Source organism: Apodemus sylvaticus, chromosome 14, assembly GCF_947179515.1.
Source record: "Apodemus sylvaticus chromosome 14, mApoSyl1.1, whole genome shotgun sequence".
NCBI lineage: Eukaryota > Metazoa > Chordata > Mammalia > Rodentia > Muridae > Apodemus > Apodemus sylvaticus.
Genome location: NC_067485.1, coordinates 66430006 through 66452513, shown reverse-complemented (window position 1 = coordinate 66452513; position 22508 = coordinate 66430006). Strand labels below are relative to the sequence as shown.

General features: G+C 41.5%; 2 protein-coding genes across 4 annotated transcripts in view; one reads left to right on the top strand and one right to left on the bottom strand.

The window, feature by feature from the left end:
- The window catches only part of Cacnb2 (calcium voltage-gated channel auxiliary subunit beta 2), a 105736-nt gene extending 95845 nt beyond the window's left edge, over positions 1–9891 (top strand). Inside the window, exons 9-13 of the mRNA XM_052156636.1 lie at positions 1441–1550; positions 5333–5484; positions 6748–6843; positions 8178–8366; positions 8885–9891. Of these exons, the coding sequence (XP_052012596.1) occupies positions 1441–1550; positions 5333–5484; positions 6748–6843; positions 8178–8366; positions 8885–9379 (1042 nt within the window). The 3' untranslated portion in view covers positions 9380–9891. The remainder of the gene's footprint in view (positions 1–1440; positions 1551–5332; positions 5485–6747; positions 6844–8177; positions 8367–8884) is intronic.
- Positions 9892–14216: 4325 nt separating this feature from the next.
- The window catches only part of Nsun6 (NOP2/Sun RNA methyltransferase 6), a 43267-nt gene continuing 34975 nt past the window's right edge, over positions 14217–22508 (bottom strand). For all 3 annotated transcript variants that reach the window (XM_052156683.1, XM_052156684.1, XM_052156685.1), the window contains 3 exons: positions 21652–21800; positions 16253–16378; positions 14217–14783 (listed from right to left, as the gene is read on the bottom strand). In XM_052156683.1, the coding sequence (XP_052012643.1) occupies positions 14550–14783; positions 16253–16378; positions 21652–21800 (509 nt within the window). In that variant the 3' untranslated portion in view covers positions 14217–14549. The remainder of the gene's footprint in view (positions 14784–16252; positions 16379–21651; positions 21801–22508) is intronic.

Here is a 22508-nt window from a genome sequence, read left to right as displayed (position 1 = left end):
TGGAATCCCCTTCCCTCAGTATCCATACGACTTCCTCCTTCCAAGTCTATATCTCACCTTAATGGACAGTTCAGAATGATACCTTCCATACTGTTCCACCTCCATCCTTACTAACCTGCCTTAATTCCTTAATGGCACTCGCCACACAGACATCAAGTATCTGTCTGCTTCTCTGCCATCATTGTTCCTCAATAAACATTTAAATTCTATAAGAGAACTTTTTTAATGATATGAGGTTGGGGGTCATCTCACTGTATTGCTCAGATAAATAGACCTTTCCCATGTGAGCATACAGCAGGCATTCTGTAAGTGTTTACTTTAGGAATGACGACTTTAGTAGCTGTGTGCTCAGCATAAAGGGAATCCTATTATATGAGGCACAGCTGGAGCTTCCCCAGTGATGCCCTTCACCCTACCACCTCACCCCCAAGTACACATTTTGTGCTAACATCCTGACATACTGTCCTTCATCCTTAGGGATTTCTTCCACTTGCTTTTGGGTTGGTGCTCCTCTATCCTTGATCCCTTGTCATCTCTCCAGCTTCACCCTTCCATTACAGTCAAATGTATCTTTCAATCATAGCCCTAGAATGGTCATCTGGAATGTCTAAAATGGTCTTCAATCAACCTACTTAAATGATGATGAAAATGGTTAAGGATTTTGTTGCTGTTGAGATGGGGTAGGGCTGACCTTGTCCAAGTCCACATGCTTCATCCTTCCAAGGGCTGGGAAGACAAGTTTGCCCTATGGCATTTGGCCTCAGCCAGGGGATTCTGAAGGCTTGTGCTTTGTAATCTGGCCCCATTGTTGCTCTAGAGAAGTCTCAAGCCCTATTTTCCTCAGGAAGTTTTTTAGAGGGTTCTGGTTCCTAGTGTGATGGGATTTATTTATGTCTGGTATAGATTTCAATCAGTGCTAGATGCTTTTAATATAAAAATCCAGCCTCCTCCTGGAATTAATTATTTGGCTTATAGCTCTTTAGGATCTGAACTGCTGGGCAATTCTTTAATTTTCAAGCTTTCTGGCCCTATTTTCTCTTTGCTGGTCTTCTTTCAGAGGAGCCCTAGCTCCAACCTTTCACCATTTGCATTTCTACTGTCATTTTTTTAATTTATAAAAACCTTCCTACTCTTGTGTTTATATTTATTGAATTGTTGTTTTGTCTGCATGTATGTATGTTCATCACCTGTGTGCCTGGAGTACACGGAGCTCAGAAGAGAGCACTGGATCCCCTGCACCTGGAGTTCCAGAAGGTTATGAACCACCATGTGGGTGTGAGAAACCAAACCTGGGTTCTCAAAGAGCAAATGCTCTTAACTACTAAACAATCTCTCCAGCTCCTTATATGTATACTTATATATCAGTCAACCTTTAAATTTTGGATATGCACTTGTGTTTGATTGGATTAATAATCTTAGGATTTCCTTTTTCTCCAACAGGATATCCATCACAAGAGTCACTGCTGATATCTCCCTTGCCAAACGCTCAGTGTTAAACAATCCCAGTAAGCATGCAATAATAGAAAGATCCAACACAAGGTCAAGCTTAGGTAAGTCAGCCAATACCAATGAGCTTAAGCTATTTAAATATTCTTTACATACTCGTAACAGTGTAGAGAATAGCTGCAGGTACCATGTAGAAAAATCCATGTCAACAGCTACTGTACAGTCTTAATGATTTCATAGTGTAGATTATTGAGATAGCTTAAGTCATCCCAGCTGCTATCAGCACTGTGGTCTGTTTCAGTAATGCTCACTAAATATTTACATCAGTGGTGAGATCATATTTAAAACAGTATGATTTATATGCGAGACTGAGAACAGAGGAAGCCAATTCCTGTCTGTCCTGACTTACATCAGTATTTTTATTTGTAAAAGCACTGTGGGGGACTTTAATATATTTGTTGGGATGGGGCTGGGAACTGTTCATTAACACACAATAAGGTAGAAGTCAAACCTTCCAGCAGCTACTATAACTTCCTGAATCATGTGCTTAGTGTTTAGTTACTAGTACACTTCTAGCTATTATATTGTTAGGTTTAGGGAGGGTCTTACATATTTCTAAAAGTTGTCAGACATGTTTAGGTTCACTTAATTCTTTATGTAAAATATGTAAATCCTTTGGGAGGCAGGGCTTTAGCAAACAAGTTTTCCAGTTACTCTGAACTATAACTATAACTATAACTATATATATATATATATATATATATATATATATATATATATATATGAATGAAAACTTATCTGTAATACTTTATTAAAAACTCTCTTTTGTAGGCCTGGAAGGATAGATCAATGACTAAAGATACTTGCTGCTCTTGCAATACTGGAATTCAGTTCCTAGTACACATTAGGCAGATTACAATCACTTGTAACTCAGGCTGCAAAGGATCCAACATCCTCCTCTGGCCTCTATGGGCACATGTTCACACACAGAATAAAACTTGGTTTTGTCTCCTGCTTACTAAGCCCTCAGTTATGTTTAGTGACACAAGTCTGGAAAAAGATTATAGATGTACATGCGGTACATATACCTATAACCCCAGTACGTCAGAGGCTGAAGCAGAAAGATTGTAAGTTCAAAGTAGCCTGGACCACAAAGGGGCACCCCATCTTATAGTTTTGGAGGAAAATGTGATAATTTTTGCTTATAGTAATCTCTTACTTATTTGGTACTTAAGGACATTGTTATAAAAGGATCATTTCATAGATCTAACTAACAAAGCCAAGCAGTTTACTTACAGTGACCAACAGCAGAATGTTTTGTTTTTTTAAGATTTATTTATTTATCATATGTGAGTACACTGTAGCTGTCTTCAGACACTGCAGGAGAGGGAGTCAGATTTCGTTACAGATGGTTGTGAGCCACCACATGGTTGCTAGGATTTGAACTCAGGACCTTCAGAAGAGCAGTTAGTACTCTTAACCTCTGAGCCATCTCACCAGCCCCAACAGCAGAATGTTAAATGCTTCTTCTGCTCCATGTATTTTACTGTGCATGTACTAGGTATCAACATGATATAGACTGAAAGTAGAAGGATAGATTTCATACAGCTTCTGCACCCAGGATCTTACAACAGCAATAAGACAAAACAGGGTCACTGGAGTGCGGAGTGAAAGCAGTGTCCTGTGGTGAACCCAGTGCCATAGAGCTGAGATTAGAGAAGATGTAGGCCATGGGCAAGGCTTTCCCAGGAGGTGCCCTGAGCTGAGACTTGCAGCTTGGAAGTGTGTAGAAAGGAAAGAGGTTGAGGAGGCAATGAGGTGATGATTTGAGACAATGGCAATTATAAGAAGCTTCTGAAAAACATGCCACTTTGGCTAAAGGGTATAGTTGAAAGAAGGGAGGTAGAGGATATATCATGAAGAGGAAGGGTAAGGCATTAAGGAACTTGCCTAAGAGTTTATTCTTAAGGCATCAGAGAACCAACCATTGCTAGGCAGTATTATAGGTGCCAGGCTCACACAAAATAAAGAACACAAAATATAGATATAAATGAACTGAAAATTGCAGAGAGCTGGTCAGTGGCTCATGAGCCCAGGGAACAGAGAATAACCTGAGGAGGGGGTCACTGAATACAGGGAAGGCCTTTGAGAGGAAATGACGTTCAAGCCAGTGACACCTTGGAAGACAGTGTTGGGGCATTCTCAAGTTCTTCTGCAAAGCTCAAGAGCTATTTGTAGTCAAAATTGTTTTATTTAATCGTTCTCCCTCCACAGATTATTGGAGTAAATTGTAGACATATTTTATTACAAAGTTGATTAATTGCAAGTATATAAACTACTATCCAAATAGGATACAGTCCACATATTATAATTCAGTCTCTCAAACCTCTCATTTTCCAAATTTTTTTTCTTGAAATTAAAAACTGGACTACTTGTTGTGAAGGTTTCTGATGGTCGGAATTTTGCTGTGTTACACTGTTATCATTTGTGCAATTCTATTCCCTGTATTTCTTATAAACTAGTAAACTTTATCAGATGGGATATGTAGTATTTATTGTAGCAAGAATGTATCAGGGTGCTGTATGACTAAATATTATTTTACATTTAGTATATCAAGTGACTAGGTTGTGGTTTCTCAAAGCATCCAAGAATTTTATGCAAACAGTGACTTTTCCAGAAGAATATGTGAGTTAAAATCACCCCCAAGAACATTCTGCCATTAATACAGACAAATCAAAGAAACTGAAGTATTTTTAGGCCCCAGTTGGCTGATGTGAAAGAGTCTCGTGGACTTGACCCTCTCAATGGTCATAACTGCAAGCTACATGCTGTGCTTTACAGTTCAATAATAAATTATTGCTATTTCAAAATTCAGTCTTTTCATTTGGACCAGCTACATTTTAAGTACTGAGTACCCTCACATGGCGAGTAGCCACCAAACTAGGCAATGCAGAAAATATCCCTATTATCCCAGATCCTCAATGCTGTGGAGTCCTGCTGTGGAATCTGGAGAGCAGATGAACTGATATCATTTCCTGTAATTCTAAGTGCTACTTTTAGTGGGAAACTTCCCATTGAAACATGAATGTTACAAGACCACTGTTAATTTTTTTTTTGAGATTCTAATTTATTTACAATATTTCTCTTTTAGTTCTTCTCCCTCTGAACCAACCCACACATCCCTCCCCTCTCTGGTTTAAATTCATGGCCTCTCTAAGCTGTTATTGCATGCACATATGTATATACATAAATATTCCTAGTAATATCAGAAGCTATGCTTGTAAAGGCTCACCAACCTGACTGCCCAATTGTGAGCTGGCCAAGGATGACATCAGTGAACAGAAGAAACTGAATGGAGAAAAGCCCACAAGGCCTCAACCCTATACAAAAAACAACAGGCAACAAAGAAAAGCTGGGAACTGGAGGTGGTTCTCCCCAGGGCAGAATAGACCAATTGGTCAACCTTGAAAACATGCATACAATTAGCATTATATGGAGTGAACAGGTTATACTTACAACCATGTCTTCATTGGTGGAAAGCAAGAGAAGTGCAATTTAGGTCAAGTTTCTAATAGGCACCCTCATGTCTCTCTCTTTATGTTGTACATCTTTACATAACAGATGGCCCAACATAGGTAAGCTCATGTGCACGGAAAGGTGGTAGATTTTGGTGCTGGCTGAAAGAACAATTCCTGCAGTACTAAAGATGTGAGGAAATAGCCCTTACCAAAGGACCCCTTTCACCAGTCACATTGACTATAATCACTAAAATAGTAGCTGTTCTGCTGTCACTCTGGATAAAGAAATAGTATGACATTTGATTCCAGCTTCCTGTAGTTTCAAATGTGTCCTTTTAAATAAGCGAACTCTGTTTAAACCTTTACAGCGGAAGTTCAGAGTGAAATTGAAAGGATTTTTGAACTTGCAAGAACATTGCAATTGGTAGTCCTAGACGCGGATACAATTAATCACCCAGCTCAACTCAGCAAGACCTCTTTGGCCCCTATCATAGTGTATGTAAAGATTTCTTCTCCTAAGGTAAGTGGGTTGCACTGCTTCTCTATATCCAGATATTACTGTCCTGTGTTTTATGCTCTGTTCCCCAGTAGTTAAATGCTATGCCTCTATCATGGACATAGTTTTTGAAAAGCTCCACCCTAGCCAAGAAGTTTTACCAGAAGAATGAGCATGGTTAATGTGTGGCTCAGAGCAGTGGGCCCAAAGCGTGGGTCTGGATCACTGAAAGGACTTCAGAAGGGTTGTGATGGAGGAGCTGCTGCCCTGGTACCAAAGGGATGTTTCTCTTCATCACCCCTGGCATCTGCACACGCGGCAGCAAAGCTGCTGGGAGTCCCAAGCCTGGGTGCAGAGTGTAGCAGCAAACGCATCCGTATGTTTTACTGTTAGACAACTCCAGAGCAGGCTTCACGTAAGAACAAACTAAAACGTTCAGCTACAGCCCACAGTAAACTGTCTCAAAGACAAACACCAATGCCACTGCACTGGGAGCTCCTGTCCTCAGGACTACCGACTGGATGCTCATTCAGACCTAAGTACCTAGCAGATCTTTCCTTAAGCAAAACCAGTCAGACTTCAAAAGGAAGCATTTGCTGCCAACAACAGCAATGCTAAGCAACAAAGCCTGTAAACATGTGGATCATAGAGAACGGCATGAATGACCTTGTGAGCCTCGTAGAACAGTCCAGTAGAATTGCAGGTCAGAACAGTAATACTATGCTATAGCAAGCTGTTCCATGTAGCTCCTCAGTCCTCAGTCTGTACAGCAATAAATTTGCTGGACTTCAGTTTAGTAGTGAAGAATGTCACCTGCTCTCTGATGAGGCACCTGGCACAACCCCTTTATTGAAATGTGTATCTCTGGTCTCCTTACAGATATCAAGAAAACCATACATTATAGCATACTGGATATAGAAGCTGACATTTCAGATTTCTTAGAGAGTGATTATTTACTTTAAAATGAACTAACAATGCTAAGATATTTGATGAATATTAGAAACAATGGCCCTTTGGGGTTCATGATTTTTTTATACTTAAATGGGTGATTAGGCAGGAATTCTGAGAACTGTTAGGCAAGAAAAAACTCAGCATCAGCTTTATAACTGTTTAAAGCTTGCAAGAGATTTATGGGAGCATATTAACTGTGTGGTTAATTTCTATGTTGTATTTTATTCCTCAATGATATATGCTGTTCATCCAGGGACAAGTATAAAGTAGTCCATAATATACTCTGTAGCTTACCCAACTATAGATAGTCCTGATACAAACCCTTACCTTTTCCAGGTTTTACAAAGGTTAATAAAATCTCGAGGGAAATCTCAAGCAAAACACCTCAATGTCCAGATGGTAGCAGCTGATAAACTGGCCCAGTGTCCTCCGGTAAGTTATCTACACATGGTCCAAACATCTTAAGATATTAGACCTGCATTTTAGAAAAAAATGCAGTTACATATGTGTGGGAAGAGGCTCCTCCTCACTTACAATGACATACTCAAAGAAGTATGCCAGAGCCTATGTGACCATGTGTCTTACACATATGTAGGCCAGGTAATGGTCACCCTTCCAAAAACATGACAAGCATCCCATGCAGACCTCACTTCCTATTGAAGGACTGTGGTTTGTAAGATGGACCTTTGTGCAGTGTAGGTCTTAGCCACTTCTAGCTACATACAACATGTTGTCTGAGAAATTGACTTGGCCTATGTCAAACTAAACACTAAATTTCATGTATAAGAATGCCAGTGTAAGAATGCTTTCCACAGGGCACACTGCATGGGTGTTGGTCTCCTCCTTCCATCCTGAGACAAGGTATCTTGTTGTTGGCCAGAGTATACAACAGGCTAGCTGGTTGGCCGATTCCCAGGATTCTCCTGTCTATACCCTGTATTCTTGTAGGAGTGCTGGGATTACCAAACTCAGTGTTATGCATCTAGCTTGGGCACAGGTTCTAGAGATTCACACTACAGCCCCCACCGATGCTCAGAAAGCACTTTTCCCAGTGACTTATATCACCAGCCCCAAACTGAATTTTTAAACAGTAAGTTTCCCAGAAACACATTCCTACTTTTACATATTATACTTTGGGACTATAGCTACAACCTAGTATTCATTCAAGTAAGACTATTTCGGAAGTTATAAACGATACAATTATGAATTTAAGTGATTTAAAATAATGTTACATTTCTTGATAATAATTTTAAATCTTCAAAAGTAAAGGACCTCGTCCCTCACCGACCTCTCCCCACACTCAAGTGTTAAGTTTGGATCGTATCAAAATGTCAGTAGTTTGGGTTATTTCTGCCAAAATGCATGACCTAATCTTGCCTCATTAGCTTCCAGAGCTTCCTATAATATGTATCAAGAACAAGCACCCTTCTAAACTGTTTAGATTTTTCATGTTTTTCTACCACAGTATCACTTTTTCACAACTGATAAATAACTCCTCTACACTGCCCTTACTAATAATGCTGACAGCTGTCCATTTTTGAGTAGTTAAACTACTCAGTGTTTTAATTAACGATTTGAGAGCACACACACACACACACACACACACACACACACACACACGAGCAAAGAGAGTCAGCCAATGGAAAAGGAAATGTCAGGCAAGAACAAATACAATGGGCAAGGCCTCTCCTCTGCTTATGGGCTTGGGGAGAGCCAGAACTTGGTCCTGGGCTGCATTAGTGTACTATCTGAAATGCTTCCTTTAGCAGGAGTCATTCGATGTGATCTTGGATGAGAACCAGCTTGAGGATGCTTGTGAGCACCTTGCCGACTATTTGGAGGCATACTGGAAGGCCACCCACCCTCCCAGCAGTAACCTCCCCAACCCTCTCCTTAGCCGGACTTTAGCCACCTCAACTTTACCTCTGAGCCCCACCCTAGCCTCTAACTCACAGGTAAGAGCACTTCCTTTTATGGTCTTCATAGAGAATCGGCTGCCTCAGCTGATGCCCCTGAGACTCAGTTCCAGAGAAGGAACATCATGCTTGATCTGTTTTCCTCTGCTCACAAGCACCGCCCAGCCAAGTTCTATCAGCCAGTGTGAGTTGTGTGCCTGTAAGCCAAGAGCTTCGAACTGAGCACACGGACAATATGTCCCATATAAATGCTCCATCTTAATGAGCTTTAATCTACTCAAGCAGATTAGTTAAGACTGTGGTTATAAGACAGCCGTATCAGTACTAGAATCACACAAAGACTATAAAAGACCATTCTTGCCCCTTCGTTGAAACGAAATGTTATAGAAACACAAGTCCAATTTAAGTTGTGCCACCAGGTGTTTCAAAGGGGTGAGGTGCTGGGATGAGCTCCATTTCAGCATTTTAGTTCTTCATGTGGATGTACTTACATGATGCTGCTCCCAGGACACATTAGTTCCTCAGCTGACGCCCTCATGTGTGTCCCTTTGCCACAGGGTTCTCAAGGTGATCAGAGGACTGATCGCTCTGCTCCACGGTCCGCTTCCCAAGCTGAAGAAGAAGAGCCTTGTGTGGAACCCGTCAAAAAATCCCACCACCGTTCTTCCTCAGCCACACACCAAAACCACCGCAGTGGGACAGGTCGGGGCCTCTCTAGGCAAGAGACATTTGACTCTGAAACCCAAGAGAGCCGAGACTCCGCCTACGTGGAGCCAAAGGAAGATTATTCACATGAACATGTGGACCACTATGTCCCGCAGCATCGTGAACATAACCACAGGGATGATACCCACAGCAGCAATGGCCACAGACACAGGGAGTCTCGCCACCGCTCTAGGGACATGGGTCGAGACCAGGACCACAATGAGTGCAGCAAACAACGAAGCCGGCATAAATCTAAGGATCGCTACTGTGACAAAGAAGGGGAAGTAATATCCAAAAGAAGGAATGAGGCTGGCGAGTGGAACAGGGATGTATACATCCGCCAATGACCGTGCGTGTCCTCCCTGCCCCCAAGTCTTGTGTGACGTCATCATCCTTAAGCAAAATCTTTGGGGGCTACATTGCAGTCATCTGTGATCTGTCTTGTATATTTTGTATTGCTGTTGCTTCAATAGCAATAGCATGCAATCAAGTATTACTATACATTCTTTTGTAAGTACCACAGAAATTGGCCTAGTACAGCTGCAGTCCTCCGTCTATATCCTAAACTCTTCAAAAGCTGTTTGGGTAGCTGCCACCTCAACAGAGTGGCTTCAGAAACGTAGTTAATGTATCCTGAGAGCCAGATGCAGCACAGATAACAAGTGGAATTTCTCCGTATTTTTAATACCCAGATACCTGACCTGTCATTCTTCATGGGCCACTGTTTCTTGCTTGTACCTCTGGCTGACTAAATTTGGGGACAGATTCAGTCTTGCCTTACACAAAGGGGATTATAAAGTTAGAATCTATTTTCTATGTACTAGTACTGTGTACTGTGTAGACAGTTTGTAAATGTTATTTCTGCAAACACCTTATTATAATTATATATATATATAAAATATATATATATATCAGTTTGATCACACAATTTTAGGGTCTTAATGCCAAGTCAGCAGATTTTCTTTATGAATCACAGGGACTAGAAATGCCCACATTCAGGAAATTTCTAATATTGTCTAGACACCTCTCCCTATTCTAAGAGAGAGCCTGTACATACTGTAAATACGTGTGATTGCTTGACTTGAGGTTTGATTTCTGAATGTAATCCCATCCTTGTAAGTTTTTCATTTTAACCATAAATTATGGTAAATGTAACCAAACTCCAGAGGTTTTTCTACTCCATACAGTCCACACTGATTGTGACAAACACGTTCTTAGCAGCTAGTGTCTGTTATAGTCACCGCACTGGAGTATCCAAGCGGAGCCCACCATGTGCACATGCGCATGTGAGTGTGTGAGTGTGTGAGTGTGTGAGTGGCTGAGATGAAGGGGAACGCAGAAGACGAATGTGGGAAGCAGAGGCTGAGAGCTCTGCCCACCTGGCTTGGGACTTAACTGTGCTGTGTGTTGCTTTTGAACCCACTGAGCAGCCAGGGAATGTGAGGAAGCTTGCTGCCAAAGGAACTAGGGAAGCACTCAGCTGCTGACTCCTTGCTTTTGCCCCTGAAGAGAGAAAACACGGGCATCTTGTACTGTGAGTGTTCCACTGGAAATGGACAATCTTTGTGTGTCAGAGTATTTTGTTTTAGTAAGAAATGTTTACACAGCTTGTGCAATTATTTCGTAGGGAAATAAATTTTTATAACTTGTCCCACGTTCCTTTCTAAATGTGCCTACTGCTCCTGTTGTTTGTCCTCAGCCAGCACTCTTCCTTCCCCAGCAGCTACACTGTCTGTCAGAATCTACAAGTGCTTCTTATAACCAAAGTTCCTGCTAAATCTTTAGAAGTTATCAGGGCAGAATGAAATGACTTGAAGCAAAAAAGTTAAAACATTTTCTTATACGAGACATCTCTGAAGAAGAACATAGAAGAAACTTTCTTCTTGCCTCAATTTGCCTGCGTTAAGAAGCTTATGATGCTCTTAGCCAAGGCTATACAATCTCTGTCTCTCAAGAGTCCAGTGCTGATGGATAGATAGGTAAGACTGTATTAGCTGCACGAGCCCCTAGCATTTGAAGCCTACTGCAGGCAAACATCTGTCTATGATTACCCAACCAGATCGGTATATTACTAAAGCAAATCATGGTTACAATAAATATATTTTTGTTTTGTTTCCTGCTTATTTCATATTCTTCTGAAATATTCTTAGGCATTTATATGTAAAGCAGTTTTACATTTGCTACTTTAATCCTATACCTAAGACACTCAAGCATTTAAAACAGGAGTTGCATATATATATTACTAGTGGTTTACCTGCTTAGAGAATGAAAATTTCCCTTAGAATCAGCACTATACTCATAGAATTTACACACGATACACAGAAATTTCTGACCCAAATTTAGAAAGCACTCATCACAGACTCTGATCAGCGATCTAGTCCCTTCCTGTCTGTGTGTGTTTCATCCAGAGGAATAACTGAGACACTCAGCCTCATGATGGACGGTTTCTCGTACCTGCAGCTACCCTGCATCCTTTCACAGACTAGTTCTAATGCTGTCTGTCCATGTGCTCACTTTGAGCATGCGCATGCATGTCACAGCGGAGCTAACACAGGGCACCTGTGTGTGAAAGCGCACGCTGGGGCTAGATCAGCAGTGTGTGTTGACCTCCCAAGGAAGATGGCTGACTTACTGACTACCAAGATGTAACACTGCTCTTTTCACAAGCAAAAGTTTAATCTTAAGCAACTCAGATGTAGAATCCTGATTTTTTTTTCTGTAGTCAAGCCAGGCAATGCTGGGACTGGAGTTACTAGTGGTATACTTCTATGTTAGTCACTTCAGTTTCCCTGTGCTTTCTCAACTGCTCATTTACTTACTGTTACAAAAAAGGTGCTGCTAAAAGTAGGATGTCTTCAGTCATGCTGTACCGCAGACAATACTGCATTTTAACATGTCTGCTCTGCATCCCTGTTCAACACTCACTGTCACGACACTGAACTGTTTGATGAGCTTGGTTTAAAGTAATTCATGGAAACAAATAAAGAGCTGGCTTCTGCACTGTTTACCATTGGTATTAATTACCATCTTAGGAACGAGTATACTAGATTCGACACTTAACATGTGGAGCATCTACATCCAGTCATTGACAATAACCTGGTATTCTTTTGGTAATCTTCCTTCAATGTCCAATTTAAGTAAAACAAAACAACAACAACAAAAAACCCAAGGTAGGTAAGATTTTTAAAATGTAGACCAGTTTTTTTCCCACCTTAGCTCAATCTGTAGAGTAATTCAGATTCATATTTAGAAGTTTGTTTTATTTTTAAGAAGATCAACAGCTTCCCCATCTGCTGGGGACATGACACCATTCCTCCTTGATGCTCTAGTCTTATTCCAGTAAGTGTCATATTGCTGATTCTGGGTCTTATTAACTGTTTTGCTTCACTTTGCTATATAAACTAAAATCTAACATAGGGTTTTAATTAAAATGTATTTATCACTAAATAAATGCTTTTTTCTGTTTTCACGGAAATAATCTATATTAAAACTAAATATGCTGAAAAGATATGTTAATAGCCTTCCACATGTCCCTGATTTTTTTTCATTTTTGTGTCCTTGAATAATATGTGGTTTGTTTCCAAATTTGAGAGGAAGAAATCCACTGAAGATGGCTTATATTAGCAGGAATAATGTTAATAGTATTCTGTGTCCTTACTGTTCTGAATATATGCAAAGTTTTCTTTTGCTAGCTCTGTGTGCACTCTGGCATTTACTGGAATGGGTCAAAAGTCTGAGGCAGTGCAGGTGTGCTGCTCGGCTGTTCCTCCCCCATTCTCACCCTAGCTTAGCACATACAGATGTGTAGAGAGCAAGACAGGAAACAGATTATGCAGTTGCTTAAAATGCAGTTTAAAAACAGAAGGGCTACCTGGAGTCCAGAAACAGAAGTACGACTGGGAGATGGTGTTTAGTCAAAATGACATCTCCTGGGCACAGGCAGAATGAAAGCTAGGAAAGGCTTGCTTATATACTTAAATATTAGGAAATTCAAGATATTTTTTCATATTCCATAATACCCACTGACTATCTACTCTAAAGCAGTGATAAGAGAGAGAAAAAAATCCTTGTTTATCTGTCCTGGTCTATTTCCCAGGTGTAGGAGTGAGCTCAGGATAACACAGTCAACTGGAGTCACAATATGCTGAGAAGGATGGGTACAGGCACATGGATGTAGAGAGCTCAGGGCTGTTCAAAAGAGATTTTCTCCAGGAAGAAACCACCCAAAGGCTTTACCTGATCCAAGCACTGCTGCAGTCAGGGTGGATACAGCAAGCCACTGAGAGACGTTCCTACAGGAAACCTACAAGGAAAACACCATTAGCAGTGGGTTCCAGTAGTGTGTGTGACATACCCAAAGCCCAGTAATTTGGAAGAATGTGAATGGAAGAAAACACCAACCTGGTGTGTTCCACACATGAGGCCTTTCCCGTGTTACTGGGTACTGGCAATCTTAACAGCTTATCCACAAAGCAGGACCACTGAAGGCAGAACAGCCAGAATGCCAGGATGCGTGGTCATGTCTGCAGACTGGCTGAGCTGCTTGTTTGTCCAGGCTGAGTTCAGATTTGATTAGGAAGAGCTCGTATTGTCTTCATCTATCAGACATAGTTGCCTGGAGCCTGTACTCTGTGAAGTGCTTAGGTTCATCAAGAAAAGCGGAGGCCTGGCGGAGGGTGCCAGGCCAGGTCTTAGAGCCCAGAAACTGGTTTTCTCCTCCTCACCAAGCACTTCTCTATTATTCTGCATGCTGTCTGTTCCTGAAGATGATAGAATACAGCCAAAATGTGGCATACTCTCAATGGCCATTTTAGCTACAAAGTAAATACCTGTATTTCATCTTTCAAAGTATTATTTAGCACAGGTCCAAGCTTTATGTAAAAGTGACCTGAGACGTGGTGAAATAGTTCAGCAGGTAAAAAAGTACTTGTGATAGAAGCCTGAGGATCTGTGTTCGAGCCTCAGAACCCCTGGTAGAGAGAAACTGATTCCCAAAGGTGCTCCACACACATACTCAGTACATAAGAAACCTTTAAATTAAGAAGCCAGATTTAGAATCTGTAAGCAGAGAGAGACAGAGGCAGAGATGTCTTACTTACCTCAGTCATGATGAAGTCAGTGTTACTGTCAGTGTCCTGGAAACTACCACCATCTTGGAAACAGAAAACGGTTTTTCATAACCACTTGAAAGGTTTAGAGGTTTATTCTTTTCTTTTAAACTATTTTTTCACATAGAAAGACTTAATATTCATGGCATTGGAAAGACTAATATTGATGAGTTAAAATGGAAAGTATAGTCCCGCCCCCCCACAGGCAAGTCCTCCTTTCCTTTCATAAAGCATGAGGGTGATTGTGCTTTCCTAGCCCCACTTCCCCAGGGCCACATACACACTGCTTCTGCCACCCAGGGAAGCCGTTAGCATCATCCTGTTTCCTGGGCAACCATGCAGCCACTCCATTGGCATGACATTGGCTTTGGTGTAAGAAAAAGCACCACACAGACAGTCCTCAGAATTTTCATTTCCGAGAAACCTTCTCTTCTGTGCTTTGACATTTTAGAAACTTTGCAATAAAGAAGCCTATACAGTCCTTGTTGGCCAGCCAAATCATGTCTTCCCTTCTGGCATCTCCGAGAGAATTAGTATCCATGTTCTGCAGCAGCACAACAGATGGATCAAATCGCTGCAGCTGTTTCAATTGCTCCCGTGACAGGCCAGCTCCCGCCATCCCTTCTCCTCCGATCTGTGGTTCCTGTTGGGAAGAAATGAGCACAACTGATTGACTATGCTGCAATTAGTAAGTTGCCTCTACATCGCTTAAGTAAGACCTCGTCCAGAAACATTAGTACAAGTGAATACACTTGCTTTTGTGAAATGCACGTACCAATTTGAGGACAGTGGAAATGCTGTGACACATGGTCACCTGATAACGGAGTTCCTATTTAGGATCCTCTATGCTTATCAAGTGTTATGGCATTACAAAAGGCCTGAATGTTATGATTAGATGCTTGTAGACTTAAAATGCAGCTCTAAGATATCTCAGCTATATGACCTAAGCAAACAGCTTTACCTAACTATAAATACATATATATATATATATATATATATATATATATATATATATATATATGTATATATATACACACATACACATATACTATATATACATACATATACACACATATACATATATACATACACATATAATACATACACACACACACACACACAATACCCAGTTCTGAAGCTAACTAAAGACAGCACTGTGGGGCCTTGAGTGACATGGACAAACGAACAGCTCATCTTCTCTAACAGTGAAAGGAGCAGGTCCCAGAAACATCACAAATGCCTTTAGACATACCAACTCTATGAGCAAAGTTGTCTTCTTTAGCACACATTAGAAGAATACATATTAGAAAAGGATATATGAATCAAGGCTACATCAACTAGGTTTTAAGGAATCTGAAAGAATTCAGTCATTTTTGAAAACCATTAGTGCCAAAGATCAAGTCCACAGACAGACAAGTGTTTGACCACTGGTGGAGAAGAAACAGCTGTCACGAAGATCGAATCAGCCATGGCAGTGAAGGGGGCAGTGAAGGGGGCGTCTTCCATTCCTGCTTCACACAGGCTTCATGGCGACTCTGAGGGGTTATCTTAGTGTCCCAGTGCTGGGACATTTCAGATTGTTTTAACCTTTATGTTGTGACTGCCTGTTAGAGCTGTGCAGGAAGCCACATCAGATACTTCAATGTCTCCAAATCTTAGCATCTCTATAGAAATAAATATCTTAAAATTGAATCTGTCTTAATAAAAATCCTAACAAAATTTATGTTAGTGCTCACTAAAACAAACTAGAAACAGCTATAAAAATTCCCTATGCTATGCACATGGTATACATAATGCATACATACATACATACATACATACATACATACATACATGTGAACAAAAAACATCTAACTATAAAGAAAAGGACTTTTTAGAAAGACAGTTAGTGGCAGCAAATGGAATAAACAGGAACAGAAAGATACCCAAGCTCTGCCCCAGTTTAGGCCAATAGCAGACTGCAGAGAGAGGGCAAGCTTCCGCATCTGGTCATGTGAATGCCCATGGTTAGTCTAAACACACCAACACCCTTGAACAGAGTGCGTCAGAGCTCTGGCACAGCCTCTGTGAACTGCCAAGCCTGCCAGTGCACTTCACACTCAGTGTTCTCACCTGGGGTCGAAGCTGAAGGCAGGGGAATGTTCTGAGGGCCCAGGCAACTTGCTCCTCGTTTTCTGCCAGAGTTACTGTGCATGTGCTGTAGACCAGCACTCCCCCTGGCTTCAGGAGTTGAATTGCCTAAGGGAAGCAGTGATCAGACAATGCGGGACAAGACCCAATAAACCCCCAAAAGTAAGCAAAAAGCAAAAGCACATGAGACCTTGCAAGCATTAGATGAAAATACAGTATTTTCCTGTATGATATGACCTCTTCCTGTAGTTAGACTACAGTGTGCACTTACAGACGGCATGTACTTTTCCCTGGAGCTTCCTGACATACAGACTCAGACTCGCACAAAGAACCTTCACTTACCTCCCCTCCCATGTTATCCTTATGGCCAAATATTCAAGCTCACATCTGTAGAGGAGACCTCCTTTCTCAATCTGTATGAACTAAGTAGTCTTGTCAACATTTCTGGGATCTCAGCTAATGACTCCCCGAATGACTATTTGCCATCCTCTGAAATCTGCTTCAATAGCCTTCCTAGGCTTCCCAGAGCTCCAGGCCTGAACCTCAGAGCACCATTTATGCCTCAAGTCCCTTCACTGTTCCTATCCCCTAGTCAGCTCCCTTCAATATCTAATGTAGATGTGGCTCTCTGGGTAAAAGTGCTCACTGCTCTGGCAGAAGACGCATGTTCAAGTCCCAGCATCCATATGATGGCTCACAACTGCCTATAACTCCAGCTCCAGGTGATCTGAAACTTTCTTCTGACATATGCTGGTGCCTGTACACACATGGCACATATACACTGTATATACTCAGGCACATATGTATACACATAGAGTAAATAAATATGTGCATGGACACACACACACACACACACACACACACACACACACACACGAGTGTGTGTGAATGTGCCCAGTTTTGGCTGTTTCCTGACATCCACTACCATCATCCCAGTCCTGGCCTCTTTCCCTGTCAACTAGATTACACAACAGTTCAATCTGCCCAGATGTTTCCCAGCCCTTCTACAAGCCGGTCTCCACACACCAGTCTCTACACACCAGTCTCCACACACCAGTCTCCACACACCAGTCTCCACACACCAGAGCGATGTTTTTCTACTTGCTGCTGCTCAGCTTCACAAGCGAAGTCCTGAAAGAGCTCTCAAAGTTCTCTGTAGAGGTGTCTCTGCCATACTGACCTCCCCCCACTTCTGCCCTTCCATAGTAGTAGCACTGCCCTGCTAATTCTGTAATTCCCAAAGTCGCTGCTACTTGAGGGTCCCAGCACCAGATTAGAAACTACTTCTGTACACTGCTTATTCCTTCATGATGCTGCCCCCACTGCTGCTTGCAGGTCCCCTTTCTGAAACGTTCTTCCTGGTCACCATGAACCTCACGGCCCTCCTTTCTTTCTACAGTTTACTCTGCAGCACTAATGCCATGTAATACAACAGCACTGGGCAGAGCAAGCACTCAGAGAATGGCAGAGGTTGTCTGCTTTCTTGGTTATGATCTAGGGAGTATTTGCATGCAGTAGTATATAATGAGAATCAGTGTATGTGCTGCTATGCTAACATAAATTTCTCATAAACATCTTAAGTTTATCTTTTCTTTCTTCTTTTTTAACAGATTCTCATCTATCCCAGGTTGGTCTCAAATTCTCCATCTACCAAAAGATGACTCTAAACTTTAGGATCATCTGCCTGTTTCCAGAGTGCAAGGACCATAGGTGTGTGCTGTCTCAGGGAGATTATGTCTTGCTGGGAATCTAACCCAGGGCTTCATGCATGATAGGAGTAATGGTTACCTGTCACCTGCACACGATCTAGAGTCACTGAGGAGACAAGCCTCTAGGCATGCCTGTGACAAAGTGTGGAGACTCTGTTAGTGGGGTGGTAAGACCCCTGCACTGTGGGACCCCTGCACGAGTCCATGAGCTGAGGCTCTGAACCGAGAAGAGCTGGTGAGCACCAGCTTGCACTGCTCTCAGCGTCTCTCTGACCAGCTGCCCCAAGCCCCAGCTGCCATGGCTTCCTCACAGTGATGGACTATATCTCTGCACTGGGGGCCTCGGTAAACAGTTTCTTCCATAAGTTGTTACATCAGGCATTTTGTCACAGCAGCAACAAGTAACTAGCACACCAGGCCAGCTCTCTACCAATGTGCTGCATCCCTAAAGTTTACATTGTTTAAGTCCAAGAGAGATCTCCTGTGAGTTTTCTGTGGATTTTATACAAGGTATTTGGATCATATTTAGCCTCTTCTCTTGATCTAGACAGCCAACCTTGTAACTTTGTTTCCTTTTTTTTTCTTTTTCTTTTTTTGGCAAAGTCATACTTTTGTTTATAATTTTAATAAAAAGCTCTCAAAAAATCACAATTTATACTTGTGCCTTAAAGAAATGTAAACAAACAAAAATAACCATGGGAGGCAGAGTGAGGGAGGGACCTGGATAGAAGAGGGTAAGGGGAGAGGAAAGGGGGACAGGATCCGGAAAGGGGGTGGAACAAAGGGAAGAAGCACAGAAGGCCAGCAGAATTAACGGAAATATGCAGCCTCGGGGGTGGGTGGGAGGACCCTTAAGAAAGTACCAGAGACTTGGAAGGTGAGAGACTCCCAGGTCTCAATGGGGGTGACCTGAGCCAAAATGCCCAACAATGAGAAGAAGGAACTAGAAGAGTCCACCTCAAGTAGATAGATAATCCACAGCCAAAATTTCTGACCCAGAACTGTTCTTGTCTAAAAGAACTGGAGGGAGAAAAAATGGAGAAGAAACTAAAGGAAAGGAGTCCAGTGACTGGTCCAACTTGGGATCCATATCATGGGAAGGGGGGGACGACACCAAGGCCTGACACTGTTACTGATGCTATGCTATGCTTACAGGCAGGAGCCTAGCATGGCTGTCCTCTGAGAGGCCCTACCAGCAGCTGACTGAGACAGACTCAGATACTTACACCCAACCGTTGGACTAAAGTTGAATCAGGGGAAGGCTGGAAGAAGCTGAGGAGGAGGGCGACCCCATAGGAAGAACAGCAGTCTCAACTAACTTAGATCCCTGAGATCTCTCAGACACTGAGCCACCAACCAGGCAGCATACATGGACTGGTCCTGGGCCCTGGCACATATACAGCAGAGGACTGCCTGGTCTGGCCTCAGTGGCAGAAGATGTACCTAATGTACCAGGGGAGGCCTGGTGGAGAGAAAGAGCACCCTCTCAGAGGCAAGGGGAGGGAGGAATGGGATGAGGAACTGTGGGAGTGGGGATTGGATGGGGGTGGGGGAATGACTGGAATATAAATACATAAAATATTTTTTAAATTAATAAATGAATAAAAGATAAATAAAATGAATGTTTTATACACATTTGGTAATAACAGTTGATACATCTATTTCAGAAATAAAATCTCTAACAATAGAGAAATCCAAAAAATAAAAGCAGTGTAAACCTTGTGACTTTGTGCCAGCCACTATGCTAAAGACTTTCACATGGACTTTCTCAAAGAATCCTTAACAGCCATGATTCCAGGCTACTGTTTCAGTGAGCTATTCCAATAGATATTGTGCTCTCTAGTGCTCCAACTGGAAATCAACAGACCCAGAGCCACGACTGTAGAGAGTCGTGGCTCAAATGGAGACAGGTCGGATCCTAAGTGTTCGCACATTCTCAGTGTTTAGCTATGCCTCAACACCTGCTCTCAGGGTTTCCCTCAGTGCTGACCCTCTAGTCATGGTACAGAGGGCCTCTGCTCTCTATTCTCAGTATCCTTTCTGAATTTCAATTTTCACTGTGACTTAAAAACAACAGATGAAAAAAAAACAATAAAACAGTAAATTAATTTTATTCTCAGTGCAAAGTGTACTTTGTGTGGAAAGAGCCCTTTGTGCCACTTGGTACTTCTCCGACGAAGGTGTGTTCCTTGATGACTATTCTGAAAGTAATTAAATAATAGGCAGCCCATGCTTCCTTTGTGTCTGAAAGGAGGCAGGAAGAGAGAATGAGCAGAAATGTCCTCAAAGACAACCTTAGAGACTAATTACAGCACATTAATTATTGTTATGTGTATATTATCACTGGAGGAAAGGGAAGAAATAACTAACCTATTTATCATCAAAAGATCATTGTACTGGGCCTGGAAAGTGGCTCCTCAGTTGAGAGTGCTTACTGCTCTGGCACAGGGCTCAGGTTCAGTTCTCAGCACCTATCCATCACCTGTAACTCCAGTTAGACTCTGGCTTATTTAGACTCCTGCATGCAGGTGGTGCATATACAGACAAGTAAACATATACCTGGACATAATTTTTTCATGATTTTTTAAAATAGAAAAATTGAAATTAAAATAAAATAGAAGTACTTCTTGCTTTGAAATCTACTAAGTTTAATAACAAGAATTCTCAAATAGTCTATTTGTAATGTACTAAATCAATTAAATTTTCAGTTGTTATGATCCTTCTACATTCTGGAGGTTATCATGCCTACTTTAATAATGTGTTACCCTATAAGACTTACGACTTTCTAATCTGATAACTAAATTAAGCCAGGAAGAGTAAAGAGTAATTTATTCATACTGAATTCTTTACATCAATTAGTAATGATGCATGAATTACTTAGTGAAGTATGGTTTTGTTTTTGTTGTTTTACTTTCACTTAAGGCATAGAAAGTTTATGATTAACTACAAGTCTCAAACATGCTATAGACAGCTGTATATTTTAAAGGCTGGGTCAACATAAAGAAAAGCCTCCTGTGTTTAAAGCCATAAGTATGTTTGATGGTTCATACACCAAGCATCACAGCCCTTGTAAGGCTGAGGGAAAAATATTTAGAACTTGAGTCGGGCTTAGGACACACAGCGAGACCCTGTCTCAAAACACTAAAGTTACTCAAACAAAATGCTAAGTATTCCCAATCTCTTCCTTGTCTGTGTAGCAAAAAAGAGTTAACATAAATGATATCATGTTATCTAAATGATTGGATGACATTAAGTGTTGATTTGTGCAAACATCCCAAGCTGTACCTCTGTAACCATTAATCAGTAACTACCCTTTCTCTCAACATAACTCCTTTTCTTCTACTTTCTATTCCTAGGAATTTGCCTATTCTAATTGCTTTGTAATTGAGATAAAACAAAAATATTTTCTTTTGTGTCTGGTTTACTTCATTTAGCATAAAGTCTCCAAGGGCCATTCATATTACAGCATATACCAAATTTCACTTCTTTTTAAGGCTGAATAAATATTCGATGTGGCCATACTAAAGCCTGTGCATCCAGTTTTCGCCTATGACTCCTGACTGGCTCCACCCTTTGGCCACAGGGAATGGTGCTGCTACACACAACAGTCTTGGTAGCCTGAACACTAACTAGCAACAGCCAGTTTCTTCACAGCAAAGAAGCATCACGTACCACATTAAGGAGCTTTCGCTGCAGTGGCTGATATGATGTCACTTCCTTCAAAGTCCAAGTACAAGCCATATTTGGCCTCTGTCCCATTCCACTGCAGGGTGCATCAAGGAGAACTCGGTCAAAAGATTCTGGTAAGAATGGAGGTGCCCCTACAAAATACAATTAGAAACATTCCCTGTCATCTCACATCTAGGTCTAGAATAGAGCACTCTTGAGATATAAGCAAAATGATACCGTCTTGGATCACCATCATAATCCAAGATAGTAATTAATGAGAAGTCATTTCTCCCTTTAAGCAAGTACTTGGCTAAGCTAAGAATGCTTATACTTCATACAGATTTGACTTTGTAAGACCATCAAAATGCAGTTGTGACAGATGAGTTCTGTTAATGTAACACAAAGCCACAACAAAGCAATAAGACTTTTAACTCTGTGTCAGAAGCCATACTGCCCCAGAGGCAGTACCTAGTACTAATTCTGCTCACCAATCATCAAAGAACTGATTCCCCCTTGGTAACTGCCCCGTGCCTCTCCCCTGCAGGCAGCTCCTGAAAAATCAGTCTGTCAGGCTCCAATCAAACATGCTGGTCTAGCTGCCATCTGTTGGTCTTCCAGGTTTACAGCAATGTGCCTGGCTACTATCCACTATGATTCATTATCCAGTTTCCCTCATGTGCTTATGAGTGCTTGCTGATGTTTGGTGTTATTGGGGAAAGTCGTGAAACTGGGCTCATTGAACTTGTGTTCTTAACTGTAGGCTTGGCATTGTTATTGAAACTTTTATTTAAACCCAGAATTACCTTCTGTTTTTATCTGTTTAGGACATTAAGACACAAGCCATTTTCAACTTAACCCAC